Raw genomic sequence first — 27,746 nt, 5'->3', positions numbered from 1 at the left:
GCTTTTTAATTGTTCTTTTTACTGTTTGAAAATAATGCTGTCCTTTAATAATGAATTATAAATAAATATATTTAATAATGAATTACAAATTCAAGATGCCCAGCAATAAGGGCTGTACAAAACCAACCTTTTCCTAAAGTAATCGAAAAGTGTGAATTATTCGCACAGCCCCTTTCGGTCCTGGAGGTTTAAGGGAAATGGATAAACACTGCCAGTGATTACATGAACGAAATGGAAATTGCGGTATTCACACGGCTAACGTATACATTTATACTTGTAACTGCAAATAGAGGGCTGTGCCCGCGAAGCCATTAACACCGACTGGGGGGTGGGGGAGGGAAACCAAACCAAAAACACCAAGAAGGGTGAGAAAAGCAAAAAGGGAAGGAAGGCGTCGCCTCCTCGGAGGTGAATTGGCAGCATCTCTCATCCGTGGGCCGGCGAGGATGGGACCCGCCTGGCCGGGACCTGCCTCCGCGGCTCCCTCCGAGTCCTCCATATATCAAACGAAGGGAAAAGCCGGCGTCTGCAGGGGGAGGCAAAGCAAAGGGGGGGGGGGGGGGGGGGGGTGTACACGCATTTTGCCTGTCGGTGGGGCCCCACTCCTCTCGTCGGAAACGTCCTTCCCACCTCCTGGGTCTCTATCCTTCTTCCCGTGGGATGCTTGCGCATACCCTCAGAGGCAGGAGCCATCCACCTACTTTTTAGAGTAGCGAGGCTCTTACTGGGCTATCTAATTACTCCGAGCTGTTAACTCTGAAGTCACTAATTCTGTGATGTGGTGGGTTTGATTTGTTTTTCCAATCCGGTAGGACTTGCATTTACAGAACTGGTCAGACTCGCTCTGGAAGATATTATTTTAACGTTTTAAAATCAACTTCCATTCCAAGCAGGAAGAAAGTGCCCGGATTTTGACATTTCTCACAAAAACAGCAACTGAAAAATTATTAGTTTGGATCAAGGGAAGCGTTTTGCTTAGGAAAGATCGCGAATTTCGTTTGGGTTTGGCACTTGGTCTCGTACATTACGGTAAAGCAAGTAAATGATAAGGAAAAGGGTTTCAAAAGGGAAGGCAAGGGGCTGCCACGGTGCCACCAGAAACGGAGCAGCTCCACCGGAGCTCAGCAAGGACACGCGTGAAACGAAGCTACTCCCGCAAAACGCCTCCAAGTAGGACGGATTCATTTTGTACCGTGGAAAACACTTCGCTGAAAGCTTTTGACCAGTTCTGATGTTTTATTTTATTTCCTGGGAAGAAAAAATAAGAAAGCAACGATGTTGGGGGGGAAGTGAGGGGCCGCATTTTCCGACAGGTTTGGATGCATAAAACGATATTTTCTTAACGGTGTGCGGTAGTACCAGCAGCCGGCCCAAGGGGTACCTAGTGATGCGGGACTTTGCTTGTGCGGGGTTGTTGGGCTGGGGTTTTTTTTTCTTAAAGTTGAAAAAGAATTAAGGCTCTGCAACCTCCGCTGCGGGAATAGGGGCGGAGGCAGGATAGCTAATTGCAATTGATAGTGCCTGACATGGGTGATGAAGGCCGAGGGGAGGATGAGGAGAAGCCTTGCTCCGAAGTGGCGGGGGGGGAGCGCGTCCCCGCCGTGCCCCGCGTCCCCCCGCTGCCAGCTCTCTCCCGCAATGAGCTCCCGCAGCAACAAACCCGAGAAACTTTCCCCCGGTTTTTCCGTGTCCGATCCAGTAGAAAGGATCCCTGAAAGCCTTCCCCGGCACTCAGGCAGGAGCGGGCAGGGAGCCCGCGGGGCGCGGAGGGGGGTGGGGTGGGGTGGGGTGTCCTTCTGGCCTGACCCTGCAATTAAAAATAATATATAATATTCGTTACTACAAGGAGTGCATGAAACCCAGCCCCACCGCTTCGTAGCAAGGGCATTAAGGTACCCGTTGATAAAAGCATGAGACTTAGGTAGTTTTCATCACCGGCCCTTAAAAATCCATAAAAACGCAGAGGAGCGATAAACCCAAACCTCAGCTCCTTATTTTCTGTGTATGTGTTGGAAAGAGACAAAGTGCATAAACCCCTGTTGGAAAAGAAGCAGCTAAATCGTAACCGTGTGTGGTTTTTTAGGGTGCTGCGTGGATCCCGGCTGCCTCCCGGTCACCCCGAGAGCTGGAGGGCATCGTCTTTGCCCTGCCCGCCCCGCCGGGGCTCACCGTGCGGGTACCGCCGGGCGCCGGCTTCGGGAGTCAAGTTACGCGGCAGCGAGAGCCTCTCCTCCGCGCGTTTTGTTGGTTTTAATCCTATTTTTTCTTTTCTTTCTTTTTTTTTTTTTTCATTTTTAAAGGCTGAAATCATTAACCAGGCAGACCTCGGAGACTGGAGGGAGGGCAAATAAAAAGAAGCTGCAGAACATTATTTTTAAAAAAATAAACAAAAACAAACCAACAAACCAACCAACCAACCAAAAATCAGACAAACAAACCAAAAAAAAAAAAAAACCTCCAACACAAAACCCCACACTCTTAGCCACCTATTGCATAAAAGTCCGTGCGGGCTGCTTGTTTGAGTCAAGGGTTAAAAGTCACCGTGGAAATCACCCAAAAGCACGACGGCAGCAGGTCACTAATGATGGGGAGGTCGATGGCTTCAACCCGGGGGGGTCGGGGGGGAGAGGCGAGCCGCCGGGCGGGAGAGGGGAAGGGCACCCCGGAGCCGGGGCAGGGTGTCCTGCCCGAGCGGGGACAGCCAGGAGACGGGGGGTGAGGGGAGGTGCGGAGGCTGCTGCCTGCAACCAGCAAGAAAGGCTGGAGCTCAAGCCCGGCCTCTGAGCAGCCGACAGCCCTTCGCTAGTTTTGGGGAAAGAAGAAATCATCCCTCCTCATCCGTGCGAGCTGGGGGCTCCCCCGGGGCAGGGCCAGGAGGCAGCGGGCAGGGCGCACCCGAGCGCTGCCCATACCCCCGATCGATAAGCCCGCTTCAATGTCAGAGCCGCTGGGGAATGGAAACACTCCGTATCGTAGGGTGGCCTTGATAAAAGTGTATTTTAAGTAGGGCGGATAAGCGAACGGGAGAAGAGAGGGGGAAGCTGCCGGCACGTCGCCTGTAATAACCGCGACGCTTATCAGCCTGGCCTAAACTCCCCAGCAGCTTCTAAAGTACATTAAGTTACATAAACAGGGCTCGGAAAGGAATAAACTCTATCCTGCGATAGTCACCAAAGTGACCCCTCGTACTGCCCCGCACCCGAGCCCGCCGAGCCCCCACGGCCGCAGCTTGGCGGGGGATGCCCGCGGCTCCCGGGGCTGCCTGGGCCGGGGAGGGGGCGGCGGGGATGCGGCCGGCCCGGGGCCTTCCCCTCCTCCCTAAGGCACCCCTGGTACGGGATCAGGTTTGCAGAGAGCCGGGAGCGGGGGAAGGAGCAGCCGGCTCTGCGCCCGCACACGGCTTTCCCCCAGCCGTTTGTTTGGGAGGTTCAAGTGCCCACTAGGGGATTTGCCTCGATTGGATACAACCCCTTTCGCCCCCCCCCCCAGCCTGCCTCCATCCCTCCTTGGTCACACCGAGGGGAGGCGATGGTCATGTCGCCGGCACCACCTCGCCACGGTGCCTTTCCGCACTGAGCATCCTCCCGCCCGGCTTTTGCCTCTGCCCTCTCACTGTAGATGCCTCCCAGGGTGCCTACCCCGGCCCCGGGGACAGGAGGTACCCGAGCGGCTCCCGGGGTCAAAGTTACGTCAGAAGAGTGGGGTTTGGGGAGGGAGTGACGTCACGAAGAGTTAGGAAGCGAAGGCTACAGGGTTTGAGCGGTTCGAGAGCAAACCTGAAACGAAAAGGAATGGAGAGGAAAAAGGGTGATGGGGCATGGTTTCTCACGCTGGTCCTAGTTCAAACCGTGTTTTCTTATCGGGTCTATCGGAGGAAATAAAATGAAACTTGTAGCCCGGCTATAACGTAAACAGGCTAATCAGCGGTGAAAAAAACCCGAGGCGCCTGAAGTGTAAAACACAGGTCACTTTGGAGCCAGGGAAAGAGGCGCCTGCCAGGCCAGAGCGTCCGTTCTTCCTCCCAGCCATCCTCACCTCCCGGGCAGGCACCCCCCGGGCCTGGGCAGGGGCTCTGCCGCCCACCCTGGGGGCACATGGGCGTCGCCCCTCCCCACCCCCTCCCAGCGAGCAAAGCCTGCCTCGAAACGCCTGTAACTTGAAAAAAAAAACAAACCCAAAACAAAACAAATCAAACAATAAAAAACCCCAAGCCGGCATTTCTGGCACTATATCCACCCAGTCCCCCCCCTAGACGTGTTTGAAATACCCTCGGGTTTAACTCGATAAGGGGCATCCGAAAGACTCTAAACGAAACGCGGGGTTTAAAGCCGACAGCTCGGCGCTTTTCAGCGTAGAAATTTGCAGTGGCAGCGCGCAAGGTGGGAAGAAGCGGCGTGGGTATCGACACCCGTGGCTTCCCCTGCTTTTGTCGCGCTTTTGCAGGTCAAAACCACGGGAAAAATGTTTGGCGTTGCAAGGTCGGGTCGGAAGGCACGCCGGGGGTTTAGAGAAAACGAATCGCCGCCCTCGCTTGCAAAATCTTATTTTCTATTTAATATTATAGCCACTAAAATGCACCCAACAGTAAAAAGAAAAAAAATCACTTCAGCCTGGCAGGGTGGCCAAAGAACAACATTGTTTAGAGAGAAATGAGAGGAAAGAAGTATCGCCTTTAATCATACAATTTAATAGAGAAACGGTTTCTCGGGAAAACGGTTATTTTCCCATCAAACCCCTGCCGCGCTCCGCCACAAAAATTAACGAGCACAATAAAACCTCGAGGTCGCGGTCGGTTCCCCCCCGCCGGCAGAGCGGGTGGCTGCAGCCAGAGTTCCACCGTACCCGCGGTATTACAAATCCTTCACCTCCCGACCACTTCGCCTGGAAAGACCGAAAGAAAAGCCTTGCCTACCCCAGGAGCGACAGCACCGCGCATCAGCAGGTTTGGGCTCGGTTTCTGTCGGGAGGGCTCCTGCCTGCCGGCTGCCTAGAGCCGGGCTCCGCTCTTAGTCCAGCCCTTTGCCGCAGATGACTTTCTGTACAAACTGATGATGACAGATATCCAGCTGATAACCTCTGGTGAACGAAGTTATTTTAATTTCCAGTCACTTTCCTGCTAAGTACCATATCAGTTTGTACACAGCTGAGATAAGAGGACTGGGGGGGGGGGGGGGGGGGGGGGGCGCGATAAAAAGAGAAGAATAAGAAAGAAACAGGAAAAATGCCTACCGCCTGCAGCTGGGGTGGACACATCCCACAGCTTACTTTGGCTTCACCTGACGGTTGAGGCAAGTCAAGGAGGAGCTGCATTTTTTTCCCCTCGGATAGTTCTGATTTTAACGAGAGAAAAATAAGGAGATTTGCGAGGAGGAGAGTTCACCTGGTTGCTTAGGGCGAAAGCCGGGCGCACATCCACGTCCTCCCGGGCTGCGAGGCCAGGAGGCGCGGGGGAAAAAAGGAAAAACTTGTAAAAGGTGAACATTCACCCTAAAGAAGATGTTGGGGAGGGGGGGAGGGGGAAGTATGTATTATTTCTGGTTAAAGAAAAAAAAAAAGGAAGAAGAAAACCGACAGGGGGACCAGGGAGGGCTTGTCCCCCTCCGCTCTTCCCCGCTCTCCGGGCAGGGGGTCCGACGCCACCCCTCTGCGGGCACCCCGAGGTGTGTGTTGTCCCCCCCCCAGGTCCCTCCCCGCCCGGGCTGCTCCTGCTCCCGCCCCCGGCGCGGCCGCGCTGCGGGCCGGCTGGCCGCCGGGACTGGCACCCCTGCGGAGCCCCGTGTTTGTTTAGGGCTCTCCGAGCCCAATCAGGACCAGCTGCCTGCAGTTTTCCGGCAGGGCTGCAAGAGGCGCCTCCTCTCTCCTTTTTATACATGAGCCGCCGGCAGCAGCCGCTGGACTCGCCGCTGCCGCTCGCCCCCGCCGCACTGGATTTACCGCCCGCCGCGGCCCCGCGCCCCGGCCCCATGCGGGACACCGGCTGCAGGTTTGGCCCCTCGCTTTTCGCTTCCATACCCCCCCTTCTCCTCCCTTCACCGCCGCGATTTCCCTTTCTCTTCCCCGCTTTTCTGCTCCCGCCTCTCGGCCGCTCCCGGAGGCAAGCGGCGGGGCGGCGGCTGCGCCTGCCGGGGGGAGGCTCGGTGGGCAAACATCCGACGCCAGTGCCTGGAGCCCTTATCTGCCGCGGCCTTATCTCCCCGTTATCTCGCAGGAGAGACGTATTCGGTGCCTATCTGCGAGGGGGCTCTGTGTGTGTGTGTGTGTGTCCTGTACTCGTGCGCCTGCGGTTATCTGCAGAGCCCCGAGGTGGGCTGAGAGTGCGGAGCCTCGCCGCCCCGCTTCTTGTGCTGTCACTTCTCGGCGTCCCCTTTCGCTTTCTGCCGCTTCTCCCCAACGCTGGGCACCGGGGACTCTGTCTGTCTGTCTATCCGGCCTCTCTCATGTTGGCGGTGCCGGGATGCGACCGGTCTCGGCGGGGAGCCCGGCGTCACGGCTGGCCGCGGGATGGGGGCCGTTCCCCAAAGGTGTGCTCGGGCTCGGGGCAGGCCCCAGCCGGGGCTGCCGGCTGCCACCGGCCCCGGCGGCAGGCATAGCCCGCCCGGCCCCGGCCCCGGAGCCGCCGCGCACACGTCGGGGCCCGGCCCGTGCGCATCTCCCGGCTCCCGGGTGCCTTTCCCTCCTCCTCCTCCTCCTTTCCGTGACCTTGGGCTGGAAATGCAAACAAGCGAGACGATGCGCGGAAAAGCTAACATCGCTCTCCGGAGAAGTAACCTTAAAGGGATCGCCTTACTAATTGTTTTTTCGGTGGAACCGAGTCAAATGACTCATTCATTGAAATAATCATAATAATAACAACAGCAGCAGCCGCCAAGGAAGGGGCTTTGGCACAGACGGGGTAAAATACCCCTTCTCCCGCCCACCTTCCCCCCGGCGTGCTTCACGTTCAAATCCGTAGCCAGGGGTGGGTTGCCTCCAGGGCAGCCTCCCTTGATGGGGGGCAGCCCGGGGCGGGGAGGGAGGAGCGGGGCCGGGGCCGCAGCCCTGCCCTGCCCCCGCGGGACCGCGCTCCACGGGGCGCTGCGCGGCCGGCGGCTCCCGGCCCGTGTTGACCTGGGCTGCCTGATCCCGCTCCGCCGGGGTGGGGGACAACAGCGCCGAGGCGACATGACTGATTAAGCTCTCAGAGGGTCCAGATAAGCACTGATGAATCTCATTAAGGGAGGGAGACGGGCTGTCCTGTTTGTTAACTTTGTTGTTATTATTTCTCCCCCCCCACCCCCCCGCCTTCTCCTCCCTTACTCTTTTGTGTCCTCCCTCCCCGCCCTGCGGACCCCCCCTCCACTCCTCCTCCTCCTCCCCTCCTCCCCCTTCCCCATCCACACCCAGCGCCTAGAAGGGGACCTGGATGGCCGTGGCTGAAGGCGGCTGGTGCGCGGTGAAGCGGTGCGCTGCGGACGCCGGCGGTTCCTCCTGCCCCTTCGCGACCAGGCAGCCGGGCCCGTCTCCTCCTTCGCCCTCCTCCTCCTCCTCCTCCTCCTCCTCCGGCGGCTCCTCCAAGACTCCTCTGCCGGAGCCGGACGGCAACCACCGGCCGGCCCCGCCGCCGCCCCCCGCCGCCGAGGGCAGGTCGCTGCTCGCCCCCTACGTGCACTTCGGGGCCCCCCACCCCTCCGGCCTGCCCAGCTGGGAGGACATCCTGCTCTTCGCGGATTTAGACCAAACCAACAAGCTGATCTGGTCGAGCCGCGGCTCCAAGCTGAGCGCTCTCGGCGCCGAGCAGCCCGAGGAGATGTACCAGACCCTGGCCATCTCGGCCGCCCAGGGCCCCACGCCTTACGACGGATCTCCGGGCGGCTTCATGCACTCCACGCCTAGCTCGCCCGTCTACGTGCCCACGACCCGCGTGGGCTCCATGCTGCCCACGCTGCCGTACCTGCAGGGCAGCGGGGCGGCCCAGCCCAGCCACCCGGGGGGTGGCCATGCCGTCTGGTCCCAGCCGGCCGCCGAGAGCCCCTCGTACAGTACCGGCGGCGGCTCCCACCCCTCGGGCCGCTTCCCCTACTCCCCCAGCCCGCCGGTGGCCAACGGGGCCTCCCGGGAGCCCGGCGGCTACAGCAACAGCCTGGGCGCCAGGGACCAGTACAGCCCCCTGGCCCGGCCGCTCAACGGCTCCTACCCGGGGCCCTACACCTCCTACGTGGGGCCGCAGCTCACCCCCGCCTGGCCCACGGCGCCCTTCGAGAACTCCATGCTGCATTGCCTGCAGGGCCGGGCCGCCCCCATCCCCGTCCGAGCACCCAGCGCAGGTAGGGCCCGCCGACAGGGCGCCGGGGGGGGGGGGGGGAGCGGGAGAGGGGTCCCCGGGGGGCGCGGGGAGGCGGCGGGGTTCGGTGGCCGGGCGGCGGGGGGCCGGGGCCGGTGGCAGGACGTCGGCCCCGGGACCATGGCTCTTCTGGAGTGGAGGTGGCTCCCGTCGTTTGCGGTGGTTGGTGGGGACGGGACACAGGGGGCACCCACCAAAAAAAAAAAAAAAAAAAGTAAGGCAGTCGGGGTTGCAAACCCATTCCCAAAACGAATGGCCCCGTGTAAGCCTCACTTTTAATTTTCCCAGCTCTGTAACGTTCCCGCTTTCCCTAAATGCGGTAACCTGGCCAGGAAATCATGGCAAAGTCACTGCGAATTAACCTTTCTTGTAGTGTAGGGGAAAATTGCGGTAATCCCTTTCGGATTATTTCACCTACAAATCTCTTTGCTGCTTCGTTAAAAGAGAAAAGCAGCAAAGCAAAACCTCGAGTATGAACGAGAAACCTGGTTTATAAACGGCTCTTAAAATACGGCACCTTCTGATGGGATTTTACTTTCGCTTCCGAGGTGTCCCGTCCTTTTGGGGTTTTTTTTGGTTGGTTGGTTGGTTTTGTTGTTCTATTGTTTCTTTGATTTGGTGGGGTTTTTGTTGTGGGGTGTTTTTTTTTTTTAGTTTAGGAAATTCTCGGTGTCATTAAATCCATCGTAGAAGTGGAGGCTGAGCTGCAATGGTTTAGTCAAGATGTAGAAAGATTAACGATTATTGCAGGCTCTTCAGCTTTAGAATACGTGTATGTATATATAAATACAGATGCATAGAGAGGTGTGTGGGTCTGTGTGTATATATATGTATATTTTCATATATTTATGGATATTTATATTTATGTATATACGCGTGTGTATACACACATGCGCGCGCACACACATTTGATCAGCCGTTGCTTTAATCATAAACTACCCACCAGGCAGGTATATTTTATATACACTGCGATTTCTTTTTTTCTTTCAGTGCGGTCTTGCAGAAAATTACTTTATGGCTTTTCATCTTTCTGTTGGGGTGCACACCGTGCTCCTCCTGTCTCTCGATGATACCCGGTAGATTTAGGGATTTTAAGCCTCCCACTTGGTGTTTACTAACATGACAGAGGGAAGGAGACTCGGTTTTAGTGGTGGTAGGAGAAGGGCAGAGCAAAGCCGCGTCTCAGGGCGACAGGAAAGTCGAGATTTTTAACCTCAGTTTCCAAAAGTTACAGTGTAAAACTAGGTGATGGCGGAAAAAAAAAAAGATATAATCCTGTTTTTCATTGTTTTTCGGGAAAGAGGTGGGGTTGGGGAATCTCATGGAAGGGAGAGGAGAGGGGTGGGGGAGAAGGGGCAGAGGAGGGAAGGAGCGGAGCCGCCGAGGAGGGGCATGGCAGCTCCCCCCGCTCCCGGGGCTCTCCGGAGCCGCTCCCGGGACGGTGCCTCGGGGCCCCAGTGCTGGGAAGCGGGGGGGTAGGGTTAGGCTTCGGAGTGGGGGGGTGGGGGTGGGCGGGGGGGGGTAAGAATGGGAGCCGGGTCGCAGTGTTGTAAGGTGGGGCGAAGCAAGCCCGGGGCTCCTGGGCCACGCGAGTTTCCTGCTCCTGCAAGGGGAAACGCGACGGCAAAGCCGAAGCCACGCGTGCTCCCGTGTCAGGTAATCGCGTCAGCTGTCAGGGAAATTGTAGCCGCAGTGTATTTTTACGGCTAAATATCAGACAGTTTGATATAGTTTTCTTAACGTTACCCGTAGAGTTACTAACACCGTATCTAAAATTAAACCTTTATTTTCCTTCCCTCGGAGACAAATCTATTCCTCACGCGCTAAGGGGGAAAAAATATTTTTAAGCTCCCGAGAAATATTGTCACGGCCGAATTAATTTCTGCAGGCACGAAGGTAACGTTATAAAGTAAATAGCTGAGACAAATAACTGTTTAACTTCCAACGTCCTTGAAGCCTGAAGCATTTTCCTGATTACGGTCTTCAATGGCGCTTTTAGTGCAAAGATTAATAAATCTTAGCGATGCGCTGAGAGCTACAAGCTGACAACGGGAGTTGAACTGTGCTCTCCGGACTCTGCCGCGGGCCCGTTCCTGTTTAGCTCCTAATAATTTGCCAACGAAGGGAGGAGAGAAATGTATTTCGGTGGGTGCGGGCCAGAAGGCCGTTCCTTTCTCAGCCCCGTGCCCGCCGGGTCACTGCAGCCCTTTCTCCAAAGCTGCCGGGCGTTCGCAAGCTGCCTTTCTGCTTTACAGAGCAAAGCCTGTAAGGGAAACGTAAAAGAATAACCCAGTGATGAATTAAGGCAGGTAGCGGAGGGGATGGAGGGAGCATAAGAAAAAAGAAAAAAAAAACAGTGACGAAGCTGTCTTTGATTTTCATTGACTTGAAAATTGAATTGAAAGTCTGAAAAGGACTTTCTCAGTCTCAACTCGAAAGCTGCTGCAGAAATCCAAACACCCTGTTGAAATTATTTCTGTGCAACATAGCACGGTAGATGTAAAACCCGGATTTAGTATTTTTCTTCCACCCCCCGAAATATGGAGAGGTGAGTTAGAACACTAAGAACATAAGGATTCGCAGGCGTGAAGATGTTTGCTTTTATAGGTGGGTTCTCCGTATTTTTTGCCGTGCGTTTAGACCCTTTTCCCCCCAGCGCTCAGTAGCTATGGGAGCAGGAGGCAGAATACCGCATATTTTTCCATTTCCTCCGTTTCCTATCAACCAGCTCGAATTTATCCAAATAGCTGAGACGAAGTGGTCGCTCCCTGTCGCTGACTTGGCACACCAGGGTCCCAAATGCTGGCGCTAAATTGGAAATTTTACTAGTTGTGAGGCATTCAAAATGAGAGTCGGGATAAAAACCCCTTGCCCACCCTCCACCCGGGGTGGGACTGCTGGGCAAAAACTTGTACCCCCTCCCTGCGGTCTGGCCCCCCCCTAAAAAGCCCAGTGCACACACCACCCCCTTTCCGCCCAGTGGGCACCACGACGCGGGGGGTTTCACCCCTCGCCCCTCCATCCAGATTTCTGAATGAGCCAAATCTCGACGTGAGTACCGGGCTCCCGGGGGTCGCCGCTCACGGGGAGCACCGGCCCCGCTCCGGTGCGCAAAGCAAACGCGGCGCCGGCAGCGAGCCCGGTCCATTTAAAGAAATAAAAAAACACCCCTCACATTAAAAAAGAGGATTTTGAAAAAAAAAAAAAAAAAGTCATCGCATGCTTCGATCGCTGCCGGGGAATCGCTTTTCCGAGGGGTTGAGCAGCGCCGGTGCTCGCTCGCCCGGGACCCGGCTCCCTGCGCGGCGGGGCCGGGGCAGCGCTCCGGGGGTCCGGGGGCTCCGTGCCCGCCGGCGGCCCTGCCTCACCGCCTCTCCCCTCTGCTCCTGCCCCCCCAGAGCTGCTGGAGGACCTGTCCGAGAGCCGGGAGTGCGTGAACTGCGGCTCCATCCAGACCCCGCTGTGGAGGAGGGACGGCACCGGCAACTACCTGTGCAACGCCTGCGGGCTCTACACCAAAATGAACGGCCTCAGCCGGCCCCTCATCAAGCCCCAGAAGAGAGTGGTGAGTGGGGATGGAGGGGAGGAGAGGGGCTGTGCCCCAAGGGACACCCACGCAGTGCGAGCCAGGGGGAAAGCGGGAGCAAGGATGGGGGAGCGCAGCCAGAGCGGGTTAGCCCGGTGATCCCCCCTGGCCGCAGAACCGAAGCGGGGCTCCTCACCGGCTTGGCAGGCCAAAGCGGTCACGGCGTGGGCGACAGGGCTGGCAGCCCTCCGGGCGCCGCTTCGGGCCCACCTTCGGGCCCTAGGCTGGCGAAATCGCCCCCTGCCCCCGGTGAGCTGCGCACCGGGCACGGGCTCGCCTGACGCTTTGAGTTGATGGACCCTGTCGCTGAGGGGGCATTGGCGGCTTGGAAGAAATTTGTGCTGCTGATGTTGGATGTTTCCAACAGAAAAAAAAAAAAAAAAAAATCAAGGTTGGAAAGTGTTTGTTCAGAGAGCTAGGAATTTCTCCAGACCTGCTTTGTTTGCTGAGAGCTCGATCCTTGGGAATGTAAGCAAGTTTTGTATATAATTCAAAGAAAACCAATTGTTTAAACAATGATAATAGCCTTTGTTTTGTTCTACTCGTAAGAAATGAGCGGCAATTTTTCTAAAAATATACTCCTAAAACTAGGGGGGGGAAATACATAGTACAAACCAGAACCCCTGTTTATAACTCAGGCTGGCACTGAATAGGCAAGGAGAAAATTTAACAAGCGGGAACTGCACATTATGTTTAGCAAATCTGGGTGGAGGTCAGCAGAGAGAAAGAATACGCTCTTCAGTAATGGCTGTTACCGAACGAGCCACAATAAATCACACCGGTATAATCCAAGCTGATGTTTGGACCCTTGTGTATGGAAACAGCGTATCAAACCCACCAGACTTTCAAGCCCCTTTCAGTCACACCAGCTGCTTCGCTCCGTGCCTGTCTTCCTAGCGTTAAAACACATCCCGTTCTTTATTTCACAACTGTTTGAATTTAATGCCCTTACGGGGGTGGGGGGAACAGGGACAAAAACCAAATGCCGGATGATCAGAGCAGACAGTAAGTGCTCACGAACCAACCCCACCTCTGCTTAAAGACCTTCCTTTAAGCCGAAGAACGAGTTTAACTTTAAGCTAGAGGTTGATTCCTGCTGGGTGCCCGTTTTTTTCTGGCTGGTCATCCACTAAATTTCACGACACAAGGTGTTATCTCGTTACCGGGGACAAACGCAGCAGACAGGCCAGATCTGCCGCTCATCTGAAGTGTCAGAGCTCGACTGGCCGTGGCACCCGGGCCAGTGCAGGTTTCAAGTAGCTGATACCCGGCTCTGGCATTTCTGTGTTTCTTTTCTTTTTTTTTTTTTTTGAAGGGGGGTGGGGGTGAGGAGACTAAAACAGAGTCAAACTGCAGCCTGATTTCAGCCTGACACCTCGGCGGAATAACTCTGAAATAGCTCTGCGTAACAATCCCTACCGAGTACCCTGGCCATAACTATAAATCAACCGTGACTGTGTGGTCATACAGTTGGAAATATGTAGGTGAGAAGGGAAAATGTTTTGAAAATGCTAAACATGTTTAGATTGCCCCGAAGTTTCTGATAAAATTCCTGCAGCAGAAATATGCCAAATCTGCGCCCCCCCCCCCCATTTGTTTAGATACAGGAATGAGCAAAAACTATTGAAATAAAATATATGAAGATTTATACCAGACTATGTACAAACGAAAGAAAAATTTAACAGAGTGACAGCATTTCACTTGTGAAGAAAGAGAACTAAGCATACGAGTTAAGATCGGCTTGTTTTTTACCTGATTCATGTAAAACGCATGTTGAATCGAGAAGTGCAATTTGGACACTGTGTGCATATATATTTAATAACAAGGTCAAAAATCCTGTTTTCACGAGACATGGATTTTTAAGATTAAAAAGTATATTCGTGTACTTCAGCCTATATTACTTTTGGCTGGTTTTTCTTTTATTATTTTTTTCTGTGCAATTAATAATGGATTACTGATTCAAAGTTACAAAATTCGTATTTAATCTGGAATTCTTTCTGAGCTGCGGTGTAAGATGACAGCTTATTGCTAAAGAAACTCAAACACATAAAATTCAGGAAACTCTGTTATTACTCTGGAATATTCTTCATTCTCAAAACATTTTTATCGGTTTCCCAAGTGGCACGCAGCTCTGCGGTATCAAAGGTGACCGAGTTATGTCTAACAACCCAGCAGTAAATGATTCAAGAGGAAGGGCATTGTACCCTTAAGTTAGTAATTTCAGTTATGGATGCTTTATAGTCAGAATAAGATTAATGCAATCCTCTAAAACTGACTTCTCCATGTAAACTTGTTCAGCTGCCAGACACAGAGATAGGCACAGATTTTTCTGTATTTTTTTGACAATGCGATACTTTGAAAAAGACGAGATTTATGATGTAGCTGGAATTCTTTGCTTGTGATGAACGTAAAAGAGATCACTTGTTACAGGGACTTTTATAACCCATTCACCTTCATTTCACATGTTTATGAGGACTGCCTTCACTTATGATATACAGCCTGCAGCCATAAAGCTCTGGGTTATACGGTTATTTCTGATACAAGGTTGCTTCATCTTGGCTCCAAACTCCACGGAAGAGTATCATAAATAGCTTGTTTGCAGTGGGGACCTTGTTGTCACCCACCAGCTTTTCTGCTGGCCGAGACAAAGCTGTGTTCTGTAAAACACGCTCCCGAGGCACGTTGTTTTTTCACGCGAGGATAAAATGGGCGATGGTAAAAAGATCTTTTTATAAAAATGCCGCTGTTGTACGTTTTACCCCCTGGCACCTGGTAAAGTTTGTTCTCCCCAGCTGCTGTACCACCGAGGGAAGGTGATTAAAGTGGCTGATTTTTCTGATGAGTCGGGAGTATCGGTGGCAGGTTCAGAGCTGCCTCTTTGCCCACCGCATGGGGGAGAGGGCGTTGAACCGCTGGAGAGGTGGCACAGGAGTGATGTGCCTTTTCCTCAGCTGGATGGAGCTGTAGTGGAGACGTTTCCTAGCTGTCCTGCTGGAGGAAGAGCCAGTGCCTGGTGGTCTGAACAGAGGTCCTCGGGTCAGCAGCTCCCAAAATATGAATTCTGCCTCTACCACCACTGCCTGGAGTTGCAGGCTCACAGTACCTTTTCACATCAGCTTTCCAGTCTCTGAAATGAGGATAATCTTGGTTTAGTTCTGGGATGTCACTGATAGATGCTATAAAAAACCCTCCTACTGTCCCCGCTGTGTGTTAAAGTACTTTTTATAAAACTGTGAAGACGTAAATCATTCTATCCTGCCCGGCTATTTACACCGTGTTTGCCTACGCTTGCCTCTAGCCTTCGTCCCGGCGGCTGGGCTTGTCCTGTGCCAACTGCCACACCACGACCACCACCCTGTGGCGCAGGAACGCGGAGGGCGAGCCCGTCTGCAATGCCTGCGGCCTCTACATGAAGCTCCACGGGGTAAGCGGTCGCTTTGTGGTGGGAGGTTCTCCGCTGGTTCTGATGGTCCTTTGGGTGGGCGCTTCGTGGCTTTTGGGGGTGACATTGGGCTTCCTCAGGTTGGGGCAATGTTTCTGTTGATGCTAATGGTCTTGGCTCACAGTTTGGACCGCGGAGTTAAAAAAAAGTTGATAAAGTGACCGAAAAACATCCGGCATTAGAAAATAGTTATGCTATTTTGGCAAGTTATGCTTTTGACAAGTTTTGTGTTTGCAGTTGTGGTTCTCCCAACAGATTTGTGCAAAGAAACCACCTCTGGCTGAGTGGCAGAGGTCTTTTCTCCACTCGGATTTAAAACAGCTTTTCAGTGAGGAAAAAGAAAAACCCCTACACCTTTAACAAGACAGTTTTTCATGGACAGATATAGCTATGCCAGCAAAAATGTAAATGTAATTCAAGCCATAGCTATGCCAGCAAAACTTTAAATGTCATTCCAGCCTTTGCTAGGCAATAATAGAGGAAGAAAATAGCTCTATCCTGACCGTGCTGGAGTATGTTTTGGGTGAGACTCGGAGCCTGTTATGCCCTTGTGGATTAAGTTACAGTCAAGCACAAGTGTTTGAAGAGTGAGGGCATTAGGAATGATTTGAGTTGGTCTAGACCTCCAGGACGAAGTAAATTATATCACATGTTTAAACATTATAATGCTAATAAGCATATACCTGAATTGTCTTTCCCCAAACTTGTGTTATCATTATGTTAAAATATATTTTAATCTAATGTTTTCTATATAATGATTATCATTGTGATGACACAGAACACAAAACTGGGGTTTGAGCGCACTTCCTCTATAAATATGAATTTGGATACTACAAAGCTGCATCACGAGCAGAACTGCTTCTAAGAAAAAATGCTAAACCGATTATGGCTTAAAGCTTCTGTCCTAAGACACTTACCGGAGATGATCTGGTATCTGGTTTGCGTAGCTGGTCCACAGGAAGAGGAGTATTTTTTGCCCTCATAGGCATTCTTGCTTTCCAGAGTCAGCCACTGCAGATAATGCTCCTAACTGACCAACTGGAATAAGGAGTCAGGATTCAGAGCACCCCGTCCAATTTAATTTCATAAGACCTATGGCTGAATGATTCTTTTTTTCCTAAAAGCGTGCTGTTTATCTATGGACTGACTGAAGAGTTGGTAAAACTGTTTAGGCCACATCAAGAAAAAAGTTTTCCTGCTTTCTTTATTCAGATAAAACTCCCATGAAACATTTCATTGCTTTGCCCAAATAAAATGCAAAGGTTTTTTGGAATTGCTGTTGTGACACAGGAAAAATTGACTTGCTATACATGGCTTCAACAGGCATTTTCAACATCACTGTTTCATCTTGTAGTGTATTTTGATTTTTGGTATTATATATACTACACTATGATCGGTGTGGAAATTTAATTTTTTCAGGTTCCCCGACCTCTTGCTATGAAAAAAGAAGGAATTCAGACCAGGAAGCGAAAACCTAAGAACATAAATAAGTCAAAGGCATGCTCTGGTAAATATAAAAAGTTAAGACAGTTGAGCTGCAAGAGTTTTTTTTTTTTCCCCTGGCTGGAAAATATTTGTTTTTAATACCAGTTCTCGATCTTTCAGGTAACAGTACTACTGCGGTTCCTATGACTCCAACATCCACGTCTTCTACTAACTCAGATGACTGTAGCAAAACCGCTTCTCCCAGCACACAGACTGCAGCCTCTGGGGTAAGCTATAAGCCGGTGTCTGTGTCTGTACTCAGGCTGGTCACTCTGCGATGTTATCGCAGCTTTTATCTTATCTAGCAGAACAATAATCTAAACAAACTTTCCAGTTTTGTTAGCTGATACTGGAACAAGATTTTCGGAGCATATTACATATAGCTGCAAACACAATGACAACCTGAAGTACTTTACAAACCTCTTAATTGAGATCAATGTAATTTTTATGATTAATTTAACCATAACTTAACCTCGGACGTTTTGTTTTGAAATGTTCAGATTCTTCTATTTCAAAGGTTTTCTTTTGGAGCAAAGACAACTGATTGCCCAATTGATCCTTTCAAGAAACAATTGTGCATGTAGCCCTTCTTTTCTGAAATGATCTGAATTTATAATTCAAGGTACTGGTGCTCTCACATTTTCCAAAAGCTGTTTCAGAGATATATATATATATATATATATATATATATATATATATATATATATATATGCATTTGTATGCATTGTTCCCAATGAGTGGTAAACCCCAGCAAAGTGTTATCCTGCTTTATGGAGGGAAGGCTTTTGTTTTAAACTAAGATGTGGGCTTAAACCCTGATCCAGACCCAGCTGAAACCAGTCTGGGGAGCCCTGCTGACTGCAGCGCATAGGGGATCAGGCCTCTCCTTGCACAGGGCTCTCCAGGGACCAGATGCTCAGCACCTGGCAGCACCGAGCTCCTGAGGAGCACTGGAGGAGCGCTGATCATCCCCTGCTTTAGTTTCGATCCTTATTTTCTATCATGTACTCAAACCATCTCAAACTTCCTTTCTTCACTCAGTTGTGTGATGTGTGATAACAAATACTACCGCTAAAGTTGCGAAGCTTAATGTAGATTAATTTCTAACCCCTTGGCTATACATACCCGTATCCGCACTCACTCCTCGGGCCTTCTGTATCCTTTAATCTGCCACATCATTTCTTTGAAAAGCTTTCCTAATGTGCCTTTCTCTACTCTTTATTAGTAAAAAGAAGACATTGTTTATAATAACTATTTTTCAATATGTCTCAGCGGTCCCACATCCAAATTCCTTTCAATAGTTTAATTCTTGACGTACAAAGTTTCATTGTACAAGGGGAGGAAAAAACCCATTTTTAGCAAATGCGATTGTTTGTGGACTGACAGGGCCACCCAGTTTCAGAGGCAATGGGTTTTGGATTCGGATGCTGCCAGACAAGGACATTACTAAAAGGGCTTGTCTTTGACATGAGAAAACCCTGTCAGTCCAATAAAATAAACAGATCACATCAAAAAGAAAGAACCACTAAGCAAAAAGTGAACTGTTGCAGGGTTTCAGGCTGCCCCCAGCGAACCACTAGGCACAGTTTTAGGCTCTCCCCTAATATTTGCAAAGGAAAAAAATGCATCCAAAACTTCCTTAAATTTTCCTTTGATTGCCTGAAGCAGAAATCCCGATCTGAGGAATGTTGTGGGATTTATATAATGGACAGAATTAGAAGCACAATCCCAGCTGTGTGCTGCTTGGGGCAGGAGTGGCCATATAGACGAGATCCTGTTTCCCCTATGCCGTTGCTTTCTTGGCTGGCTAAAGCCTGCCCTCCCTTCTGTAGCCCTTCTCCCTAGGAGAGCATATCAAGCCTGTTGTTAATAATCTTTTTGTTATAATTTTAATAGTACCATCTGTAATACTATTTTGTCAGGTGGAGTTGTATGGGTACCAGAGGAGAGCAGGGTGGGGGTATGATTTGTGAGCGAAAAAGCTAGTTGAGAGTTGTTAGCAACTACGACGTAGCAACTCCCAGGGACCCTAAGGCTGCTCTTAATCACACCATGGCATCCCCCTGGTGCCAGGTTTTCCCTGATTTTTCTGGAGTAGATCAGGCTGGGAGAGGACACATGCATGAGGACTGGGGGAAATTTATCCCCTTGTAACCAACAGGCAGCATGGTAACATCTGCACAGCCTTTTCCCCACTGTGATCCGATCAGATGTGCACTGCATATGCAAAGCACTTGCAAATTGCCTCTCATGAAAAATTTCAATAAAAGGAAGCGACGGAGGGAGGTTGTGAAATGTGCTGAAGCAGCAACCAGACAAGTGGGCATCCCCTTGACTCTCCCCCACCTTACATGAGGGGCTAGTGATCTCCCAGTCAGGCACCCCAGCCCTAAATGTATGTAAATGAGGATGGGATTTGCAGGGGAGCTGTCAGGATGTGTCGTGAGTATGGCCACACCGTTCCCTTGGGCTCCTGGCTTTGCCCAAGCATCAGCAATTCAATGGGATGAGGACAGGAGAGACTGGAGGTTGAAAGTAGAAAGTGGTGGCTGTTATGACTGGTTCCCGTTGCCCCAGACATCATTTGGGAGCATGATGACTAGCTACGAAGGAAGAGAAATAATTTCTTGTGGGCCTAAATCCTGTGGGAGGCGTTGAGCGCTCAGAAGGGCCATTGAAGTTGCTGGGAGTGAAGGGATGTCAGCATTTAGAGCAAGGCAGCCTGTAACCTGATGACATGCTGAAGCAAAAATACTCCACTAGACTTCTATCTTCCTTGATATTTTTTCCTTTGGGTTGACTCATCAATAGCCTGGAGGTTTGTATTTATTCTTAGAACAGGCAATGGCTTTGCACAAGGAGAGTAAACTTCTCCAGGCCATGTCAGGAGGGAGAAAACCCTCAGAGAGATGAAGCCAGGCTCTCTAATCTTTGGTTGCATTAATGAGAACAGTGTTCCTTTGTGCCAGCGGCGCTGGTGACGCTGCTGAAACAGGGGCACCTGCTGGAAGATCGAACCTGGCTCATTCCCCACGCATTACACAACCGGCATGGCAACTTGTTTTTGTTTTGCTCTGTTTTTACTTCTCCAGCCCTTATTCTGTGAAGAGGGGAAAAATGCCAAATTGACATTAGGCAGAGAAATCTGATGACGTTTTAGAAACTGTTGTCTGAAATTCACAGCAATGATGTTGCTAAATGAAACAGAGAAAATGAATTCCTCTACTGGTACAAAAGCAATTTATTATGCCTTTTATGGGAGCCTGCCAAAAGAGTTCCCAGTTATGTAGAAATCTAATGGAAATGAAATTCAGCAGAATTTGTGTCAGTAATATTAACTTTTTGCCATACCTTTCTTTATCTCTTTCAAAGTAAAATAAAGAGGGCAGGGCAGAAAAAGAGAAGGGCAGCAATTACTCTTGGAAATGTCTTTGAGACTATCCATTTCATGAAGGGAATCTTATATGATGCCAATTTGGAGACAAATTAGCAAGAACCTTAAATGTTGATTTTATGTTCTAGCTGAAGTTTAAACATTTAAAAGATATGATTAATGAATTGCTATGGGTGCATAGTTGATTTCAAACATCCCAAAACATAGAAGTGTTTGGATCAGAGGTATTTCGTTGTCCCATTGTAAAGGGGCTATTTGCCAAATTCACATCTGGATCTAGGATTTAGGCCTATTTCTGTTTTCCCAAGCAGTATAAGTACTGGGTGTCCTGTGTTACTAATATGGAAAAGGTCCAGCTGCAAGATATATGAAGTTGCCTTACATCCCCATAAAAAGAAGATTTTAAGGTTTCAGACAGCTTGCATCTGCATCTATACCTGCCTCTCTCTTTGATGCTGCTGAAACAGTACAGAGAAAAGCTATGCAGAATAATTTGATGAAAAGAAGGGCACGGTCTGTAGCGCACACCCATCCATTTCCATGCACGGGCTCCACTGGTGTGATTACCAGAAGGGCTTTATTCCCTTATTAGGATAAAAGGCAGTATGAAAACTGCTGTAAAATCTGCTTTTTATGGCAGGACATGGAGGCTTCGTGAGCCAGGGCTGATGTCAGTAAGGGCTCAGCAGCACCAGCAGAGCTCTTCTTTCAGTAGACTCTACTGTGCCCTTTGCCTCCAGTTTGCAGCTTTCTCAGAAGGACCATAATCACACACCACAGAATAACCTAGGACAGTGGTCTTTCAGGTAAAACTGGTGCTTACTTCCCTTGGAGATTTACCTTGAGAAGTGGTTTAGGACCGGCTCTTTAGTGTTGTAGGCTGCAGAGTGGGAGAGCTGACTGAAATGGCCTTGGCAGGTGGTGAGCTAGCAGGAAAATGCAGTTTTAACTGTCCCCCAAATACCCAACAACCAGGGCCGAATTCACAGAATAACTTGTCCTCCATTTGCTTTGTTTTGTTTTCAGGGGAGGGCTTGTGAGATGGTTAGAGGTGTTGTTCTTCGCTCCTTTTTAGGCAGCAGATTGGTCAGACATTCACGCAGGCAATAGGGAATCGGCGTCTGTACATTATCGCCCAGAGTCTGGATGAACCCAGAGACTCAACCTCTTAAAAAAAAAAAAAATCTCCTAACCATCTGGATGTTGGAAAGTTGAATGGCTGATTGTCCTTTAGGCTATCCGATGATAAGATTTCAGTTGGTATAGAATAATTTCCTAGCCTTTGGGACAGTTTCCATGAGAAACGCTCACCAGCACGGTTGTTAGGACTTTCACCTGGAAAATGGGAACATGGTGCCTCAGTCCTGGTATGAGTAAATATTTATCTAAACCAGGTGGAATAAGATTAACAGGAGGCATGAAGAACATGGCAACCTAAAATACCAAATGGTCTGGTAGTCAGCTGGTTTTGCTGGGACATCTGATACTCCAGTTTAAATCCTTTCTTGGTCTCCTACCTCTTCTGCATTAGTCCTTACTCCTGGACAAAATAGGATGTTGCTTTCCTCTCCCCACTCAGTTTCATAAAATCAGTCATTCATTTTCTTTGCTCCATGTACACGTATCCAAAAGAAAACATTTCGTTTTGTATCAAACAGAACAAGGCAATCCAGCTTTTTTGTTTCAGCAGGGAAAACCAAGGAAAAAGAGTATTTTTGGTTCTACCCAAAACTTCTATATGCATGTGGACGCATACATTTTGCTTGGTTTTGTTATATTGCTGAAGCAATAAAGCCAGTTACTCATACAGCCCTCAACAGCAGAGGGATAATCAGCTTTCCCAAGCCATGCTGGAAGTTTCCTCCCTTAGGAAATTAATAAAGTATTATCCACAGTTTTATGTTGCTATAATACAAAGGAGAGATTAGAAGATATGTAAACTTACATGTCTGCAATATAAACAAAGGATCAATTGGACTAGCAAGAGATGACAACTTTGCGTAGTAAGAGGGTCACTAATTCAGAAAGAAAAGCTGTGGTTTTGCCGTGCTGAGACTTGCTCTTCAGAAACCAGGGAGCTGTCACTCACTATTGGGATTCAGAAACCAGGGAGCTCTCAGTCACTATTGGGAGAAAGTGCTTTTGGTGGGGATGGCAGTTATTACAGGGGGGCTGAGGCTGGAAAATTAAGGACTCCACCACAGTTTGCCACAACACGTTATATGCAAAAGAAGTTTTTGCCAGTGTGTTTCAGCTGACTATGGTTATCATTCAAGTGTAGTGAAACTAAACTAGGCTCACAGAAGAGGAAGAGAGTATCGGCTGAGACTCAGCTTACTACAGACCTCGCGTAATGTCCAAAATTTGTGGCGCGTTTTGAACCTGTGAAGTGGGCAGAGCAAAGGTTTATCTTATAGAGCAAAGGTCTAGATCAAGGCCACTCACTACCCTCTCCAGCTGTTAGCACAACTCCTTGCCCAGAACTTTTGCCTCCTTGCTGCGAGGCGCGGGCGAGGCCGGCTGGTGCGGGTGTGTGTCCTTCCCCTCCCCTCCCCCTGCTCTCCGTGGTGAGCGACGGTGCAGGAAGGAGTGGGTGGAAGAAAGAAGGAATCCTTCAGCCAGAGATGCTGGTGCTGTTCCCCAAGTGCTGGCCAGCACAGGCAGAGCAGCCTGGTTTTGATCTGGGACAGCTTTAGTGGGGGTGAATTTGGCTCTGTGATGCTGCTGGCAGGGTTGGGTGGGATGTAGGTGTCTAAGTCCCTCTGTGGTTCTGACTGAGGTCTCCCTGTGAGCATGGTGGACAGATCCTATACAGAAAGGCTACCTCTGATCCATACAACCTGCCTGGGGGCTGCGCCATGACCAGCTCCTACTGGCTTGGGTAAAAGGAAGGGATCCTTAAATCACCTTTACAGATACAAATGCAAGCTTCCTCTGTTTGTTTGGGAGGCAACCTCTTCCCAATGGGCTTCATTCATTTTTTTTTCCTCAGGAAGCTGAGCTTCAGCTGATTGTCTATCCTATTATCAGATTTCAGCAGTAAAAATAAATCTATTACCTTTTTATTGATAGAGCCAGCTGTTGTGAATTAGAAGAGCTCATTGGCTTCAGCAGCATTGTTCAGCTTATTTATTCCAGCTGACAAATGTCCTGTAATAACTAACTGTAGCTTCTGTCTTCTTTCATCCCTTAAAGCTGGAGAGTAAGAGCAGAGGTAGGCAGGCTTGGGAGCAGAGCTGTGATTCAGTCACGTCCTTTTCATTAGCTAAAGTTTGTTTTCCATGTCTCACTTTGGGAGCTGCCCAAGTTGCCTGGATTTGTCATGACATTACCAGGGTGGGGTTTCCAGGCCCCGTGGTCCTGCCCAGGTCCTGCCCGCCCCAGCTCAATGGAGCCAGGATCTGGCCTTGGTCGAGCAGGGATGGGCAGTCTTCAAACAGGACGTGCCTACATGTCCTCCCTTCTGGGGTGCCCAAGGGAGGGGTAGCTGATAACCCCACATGGAAACTGCAGGCCCCCGCGCCCCACCTTTGTAGGTCTGAATCAGGAAAAGGATGAATTACACTTTCCAAGCCCGGAAAAAACAGGTAGTGATAAGTTATTTGCCTACCGGAACAACAGTGGCAAATATGGGCAAACGGGAACCTTTCAAAGCAGCTCCTAGTATCTTTAGCTCAGGTTGAGCAAACACTGCTCAACTCTATTTAAACCCTTCTTCCATTGTGGGGAGACTCAAGCTGTTAAAAATGATGTCTTTTGTGCTAACAGGAGTCTGTTTGATGAATGAGAAATAAAAAAAGCCTTTTTGAAAAACTAGGCTGATGCAGGACCAGAACTGAACCCAAAGGTTAGTGTGAAACCTGCCTCATTGAATTCTCTGTGCGTAGTCACAGGGAAAGAGGACAGAGAGATTCGTTGTCACTGACTGGTAATAGTGTGTAGAGAGAGCCATAAAACTTCTTAGGATTATAGCTATTTTGGGTGTTTTTGGGGGGCAAGCGGTTGTTCCTTCCATCACTGCATTTCTCGGTAGTGACTGATGAAGCAGGATCCTGGTTGATGACTGGATGGAAAAATAGCAGTGATCAACCATTTTAATAAAAGCTAAAGAAAATATTGGAGTTTGAGTTATTTCAGACAAAAGTGACCCCTGGCAATGAAGATCTCTTTCAGAAGGTGAGGTTTCCTCTGGGTTAAGCACAGCAACAAGCACCCTGCACAGCACCATTTGGAAATTACCTTTGAGTAAATGAAACCTTGCTTTTCCTATGTCACGACTGCTAGCTTGGCACAGCTCCAGATGAGCCAAGAGCTCTAGTCTTGTAAAATGATTAAATAAGTATACTTTTCACTTAAACAGCAGGCAGGAAGCTTCTGCAGTCACAGTTTAGGACAGTCCTTTTTTTTTCCCTTCTTTTTAAGGAATCTTGTTCGAACACTATCCATTAACAAGTAAATTAAGGTTTTAAAGTTGTCATATCCAAGAGTTAATTTTGCATGAAGTCAGCTCTTAAACATTTCCTTTATCAGGTGAAAATGTTGCCCCTTCTCTGTCTGGCACTGCAAATTTTTCCTCTTTAGCAGATCTGGTCAGCCTCATGGAAAAAATGATCATTTCTTTGTCTTTGTAACTCTCCATTTCTCTGTTGAAATAAATGGACAGGTTCCAGTGCAGCTCAGAAGTTCATCTTTGTGCCTACTGGGGCTCCCCTGTGCGTTGTCTTGTGCATGTAGGTGGTAGAACAAAAAGGCTCCTCGTTCAAAGACTTAGTGTTTCTCCACTTGTGATGAAAGAAGCATCTCCTTTAGTGGCCAGTCTTACAGAGATGAAGTGGTTGTGGCTAGCATTTTGAAGGGTGAGGAATGATTTTAGGCATTTCAAGGTCTGAGGGAGCCCAATAAGGCTAATTTCCAGGAGGTGCTTCACACCTGCTGCTGGAAAATTAGGATGTCTTGGGCTTCTCCCACTGGTGAAGCAAAGCTATAGGTACCACCACTCCCAGGTCACATTTTTAGTGTCGGCATCTGTGTCCCTTCAGTAGGGGGCGGCGGGACACATGCATGTTACCTCCTTCATCATGGTTCGATTTCCAGGTTTTTCTGCACATCACACGCTTTCTTTTCCACCTTGCTGTGAAGATGACATGCTGATCTCCAAACGCAGATAACACTCCCGTCGGCGAGGCTGAATGAGAGGGCTGACCCTGAGACATTTTTTCAGTTTCAGGATTTCTAGGCACAGGGGCAAGCTGAGGGCAAACCCTGGCTTTCTACAGAAATCCTGGGACAGCGGCTGTGCCCCAAGCCCGCTGTGCTCCCACCCGCATCCTGGTGCGTGCAAAGCTCAGCTGCTCAATGAAATCTCTTTGCTCTTCCCCCCCACTCCAGGCAAGCTCGTCAGTGATGTCTGGCCCAGGAGAGAGCACCAGTCCCGAAAGCAGCAACCTTAAGTATTCAGGTCAAGACGGGTTGTACACAGGAGTCAGCTTGACCTCCACGGCTGAAGTGACGGCGTCTGTGAGACAGGATCCCTGGTGTGCCCTGGCTCTGGCGTGACCTGGTGTGAGGAAAGCTGGATCGCGGCGCTGCGCGGCAGCCCCCAGACGTCTGCGCACGGTTTCTTCTGTGGAGCAGTGGCGGCGGCAGCGAGAGTGCTGGCAAAGACCAATCCTCTGAAATTGTTTCTGTGCCTTGGCGGCAGAGGTGTTTTTCAGCCTCCAAAAGAGGCTTTGCTGAAGTATCCAGTTCCTCATCTATGCAAGAAAAATATAGGGAAAGCAAATGCCCACCAGGGGATAGCTGATGCAGCCTTACACTCTCAAAAAAAAGAAAAAAAAAAAAAAAGAAAAAAAAAGGAAAAAAAAAGAAGAGATGAACCTAGATCTATTGATAGATTCCAGAAATACATCCTCAACTTACCCAGCAGCGCTGCCTTTCTGACTGTATAGTTGTTTTCACTCTCTCATCGCCTTCTCCCCCAAGAATTTGGTGGAAGTTGTCAGTGTCGGGGAGGGAGAACCAAAGGCTTCAATTACTGGACATAGCGAGACACTTTCTAACGAGTGTCAGAAGCGAGTACTGCTTGAGTCAGCACAGATGTCTCACACGGAACATTTGATGTCTTTGCCCAGTTGGTCCTCTTCTCCTGTGCCTTCCGTCTTCAGTGTGCCTTGTTCTGGTCTTCAGAGCCCAGCTATGCCCCTGGAAGAAATCACAACGTTTGGTACAAGTCTCACAAGGTCCAGCTTGTTAAGGAGATTTTGGGTTGTTTTGTGGTTTTTGTTTTTTTTTTTTTTTTTTAAATATTTACTCACTTTGCAAGACTGCAATATAACTTTTAAAGTACACTGTGACTGAGGTTTATGAAAGTTCGTATCTTCTGGCTGAACTGTATAGAGTCAGTCGAAATTTGTAAACAGGGTAGCAATCAGATATTTTTCTTCCATATATACAATAATTTTTTTAAAGAAGTGCAATTTGCGTTGCAGCAATCAGTGTTAAATCATTTGCATAAGATTTAACAACAGTTTTTATACGAATGAATGAATGTAAACACTTTAACTTAATGGTACGTAAATAATTTAAAAGAAAAACTTAAGTAGGCATCCTTAGGCTTTTTAGCGCAACAAAAACTCATCCACTTTCTCTATTTCCAGTTGTTAAAGCAAGAGTTTCAAAGAACAAGCCTTCTCTCAGGAAAATTGCCCTAGCTGTTTGCTCGAAAGTATTGTACCAAAATACAAATGCATCCCCAGGGGTTTTTTTGCCATTGAATAAATATGTGCTGGAAAGAAACAAATCGCAATGAAACTTTACTACCTAACTGATACATATGTAAATACTCCATAAGATATTTAGGCATCTTGAAAATGTAGGATGCAATCTGTATAGTGTGACTGACGCATAGTTAGGTTGGTTTCCATTGGTTTTTAAGTGGGATGTCATTTGGAAAGTTGTTTCATCCGAGCTCTGCAAATAAAAGGGTATCATTTTGGGATTTTTTTTTTCCTGTAGACTGTGCCTTCTCTTTTGTCTCCAACACAATTGTTAAGCTACATTAAAAGCTATGGAAATGTACCTGATATGGGCAGCGTGTGTGATGGCTGCAAGGAAGGTCTCCAGCTGAGGTGCCTTCTCTGGCTAGCTAAGTTTGCATTCCATGTGGTTTTTCTGCACCTCCCCTCACTACGCCTTCTGATGATAAGTAAAACCAGGGCCCCGCTCCCACCAAAACAAATCCCTCATGGGCACGTGGGAGGTTTTTCTGATGAAAGTCTGGGGACCTGATCCCATGCCTTGTGAGGACTGTCATGGTTTTTCTTGGCCTTCACACCATAGCTAAAGGGTCTCACCCAGGTCTCCTGTGGGTGCAAAGATCTGCCTGTCACCCACTGCAGGTGTAACTGGGTAAAGCCAATTGGGTGGCAGAGCCATCGTGCGCCTGCTGGCATCCTCTGGTGGCCAAAGGTGAAAGGCAGCAAAAACTGAAGGTGCTGCTGCTGAAAAGAGAAGACAGTGA

At 49.6% G+C, this 27,746-nt stretch overlaps 1 protein-coding gene and 1 long non-coding RNA gene across 12 annotated transcripts; one reads left to right on the top strand and one right to left on the bottom strand.

The window, feature by feature from the left end:
* Positions 1–55: 55 nt before the first annotated feature.
* On the bottom strand, positions 56–6,768 carry LOC135311933 (uncharacterized). 9 transcript variants are annotated; one of them, XR_010371489.1, is made up of 6 exons: positions 5,230–5,700; positions 4,913–5,076; positions 3,639–3,776; positions 2,170–2,332; positions 1,661–1,807; positions 56–526 (listed from the first exon to the last, which is right to left on the bottom strand). It is a non-coding gene; the product is annotated as an uncharacterized LOC135311933 (long non-coding RNA). The 9 variants fall into 9 exon arrangements; XR_010371487.1 differs by lacking the exon at positions 56–526 and adding an exon at positions 6,013–6,768 and having other exon boundaries at positions 1,217–1,807; positions 5,230–5,330; XR_010371488.1 differs by lacking the exon at positions 56–526 and having other exon boundaries at positions 1,217–1,807; positions 5,230–5,330; positions 5,487–6,002.
* Positions 5,822–27,240, top strand: GATA6 (GATA binding protein 6). 3 transcript variants are annotated; one of them, XM_064442881.1, is made up of 7 exons: positions 5,822–5,983; positions 7,384–8,303; positions 11,719–11,885; positions 15,205–15,330; positions 16,768–16,855; positions 16,939–17,060; positions 25,616–27,240. In XM_064442881.1, exons 2-7 carry the CDS (start codon positions 7,403–7,405, stop codon positions 25,781–25,783), a joined length of 1,572 nt encoding a protein of 523 aa, XP_064298951.1. In that variant the 5' UTR covers positions 5,822–5,983; positions 7,384–7,402; the 3' UTR covers positions 25,784–27,240. The 3 variants fall into 3 exon arrangements, with proteins under 3 accessions (XP_064298951.1, XP_064298953.1, XP_064298952.1); XM_064442883.1 differs by having other exon boundaries at positions 5,833–5,983; positions 16,954–17,060; XM_064442882.1 differs by lacking the exon at positions 5,822–5,983 and adding an exon at positions 6,348–6,521.
* The last annotated feature ends 506 nt before the right edge of the window (positions 27,241–27,746 follow it).

Source organism: Phalacrocorax carbo, chromosome 2 (genome assembly GCF_963921805.1).
Source record: "Phalacrocorax carbo chromosome 2, bPhaCar2.1, whole genome shotgun sequence".
In the NCBI taxonomy this organism is placed as follows: Eukaryota; Metazoa; Chordata; class Aves; order Suliformes; family Phalacrocoracidae; genus Phalacrocorax; species Phalacrocorax carbo.
This window is presented reverse-complemented; position numbering and strand designations above follow the sequence as displayed.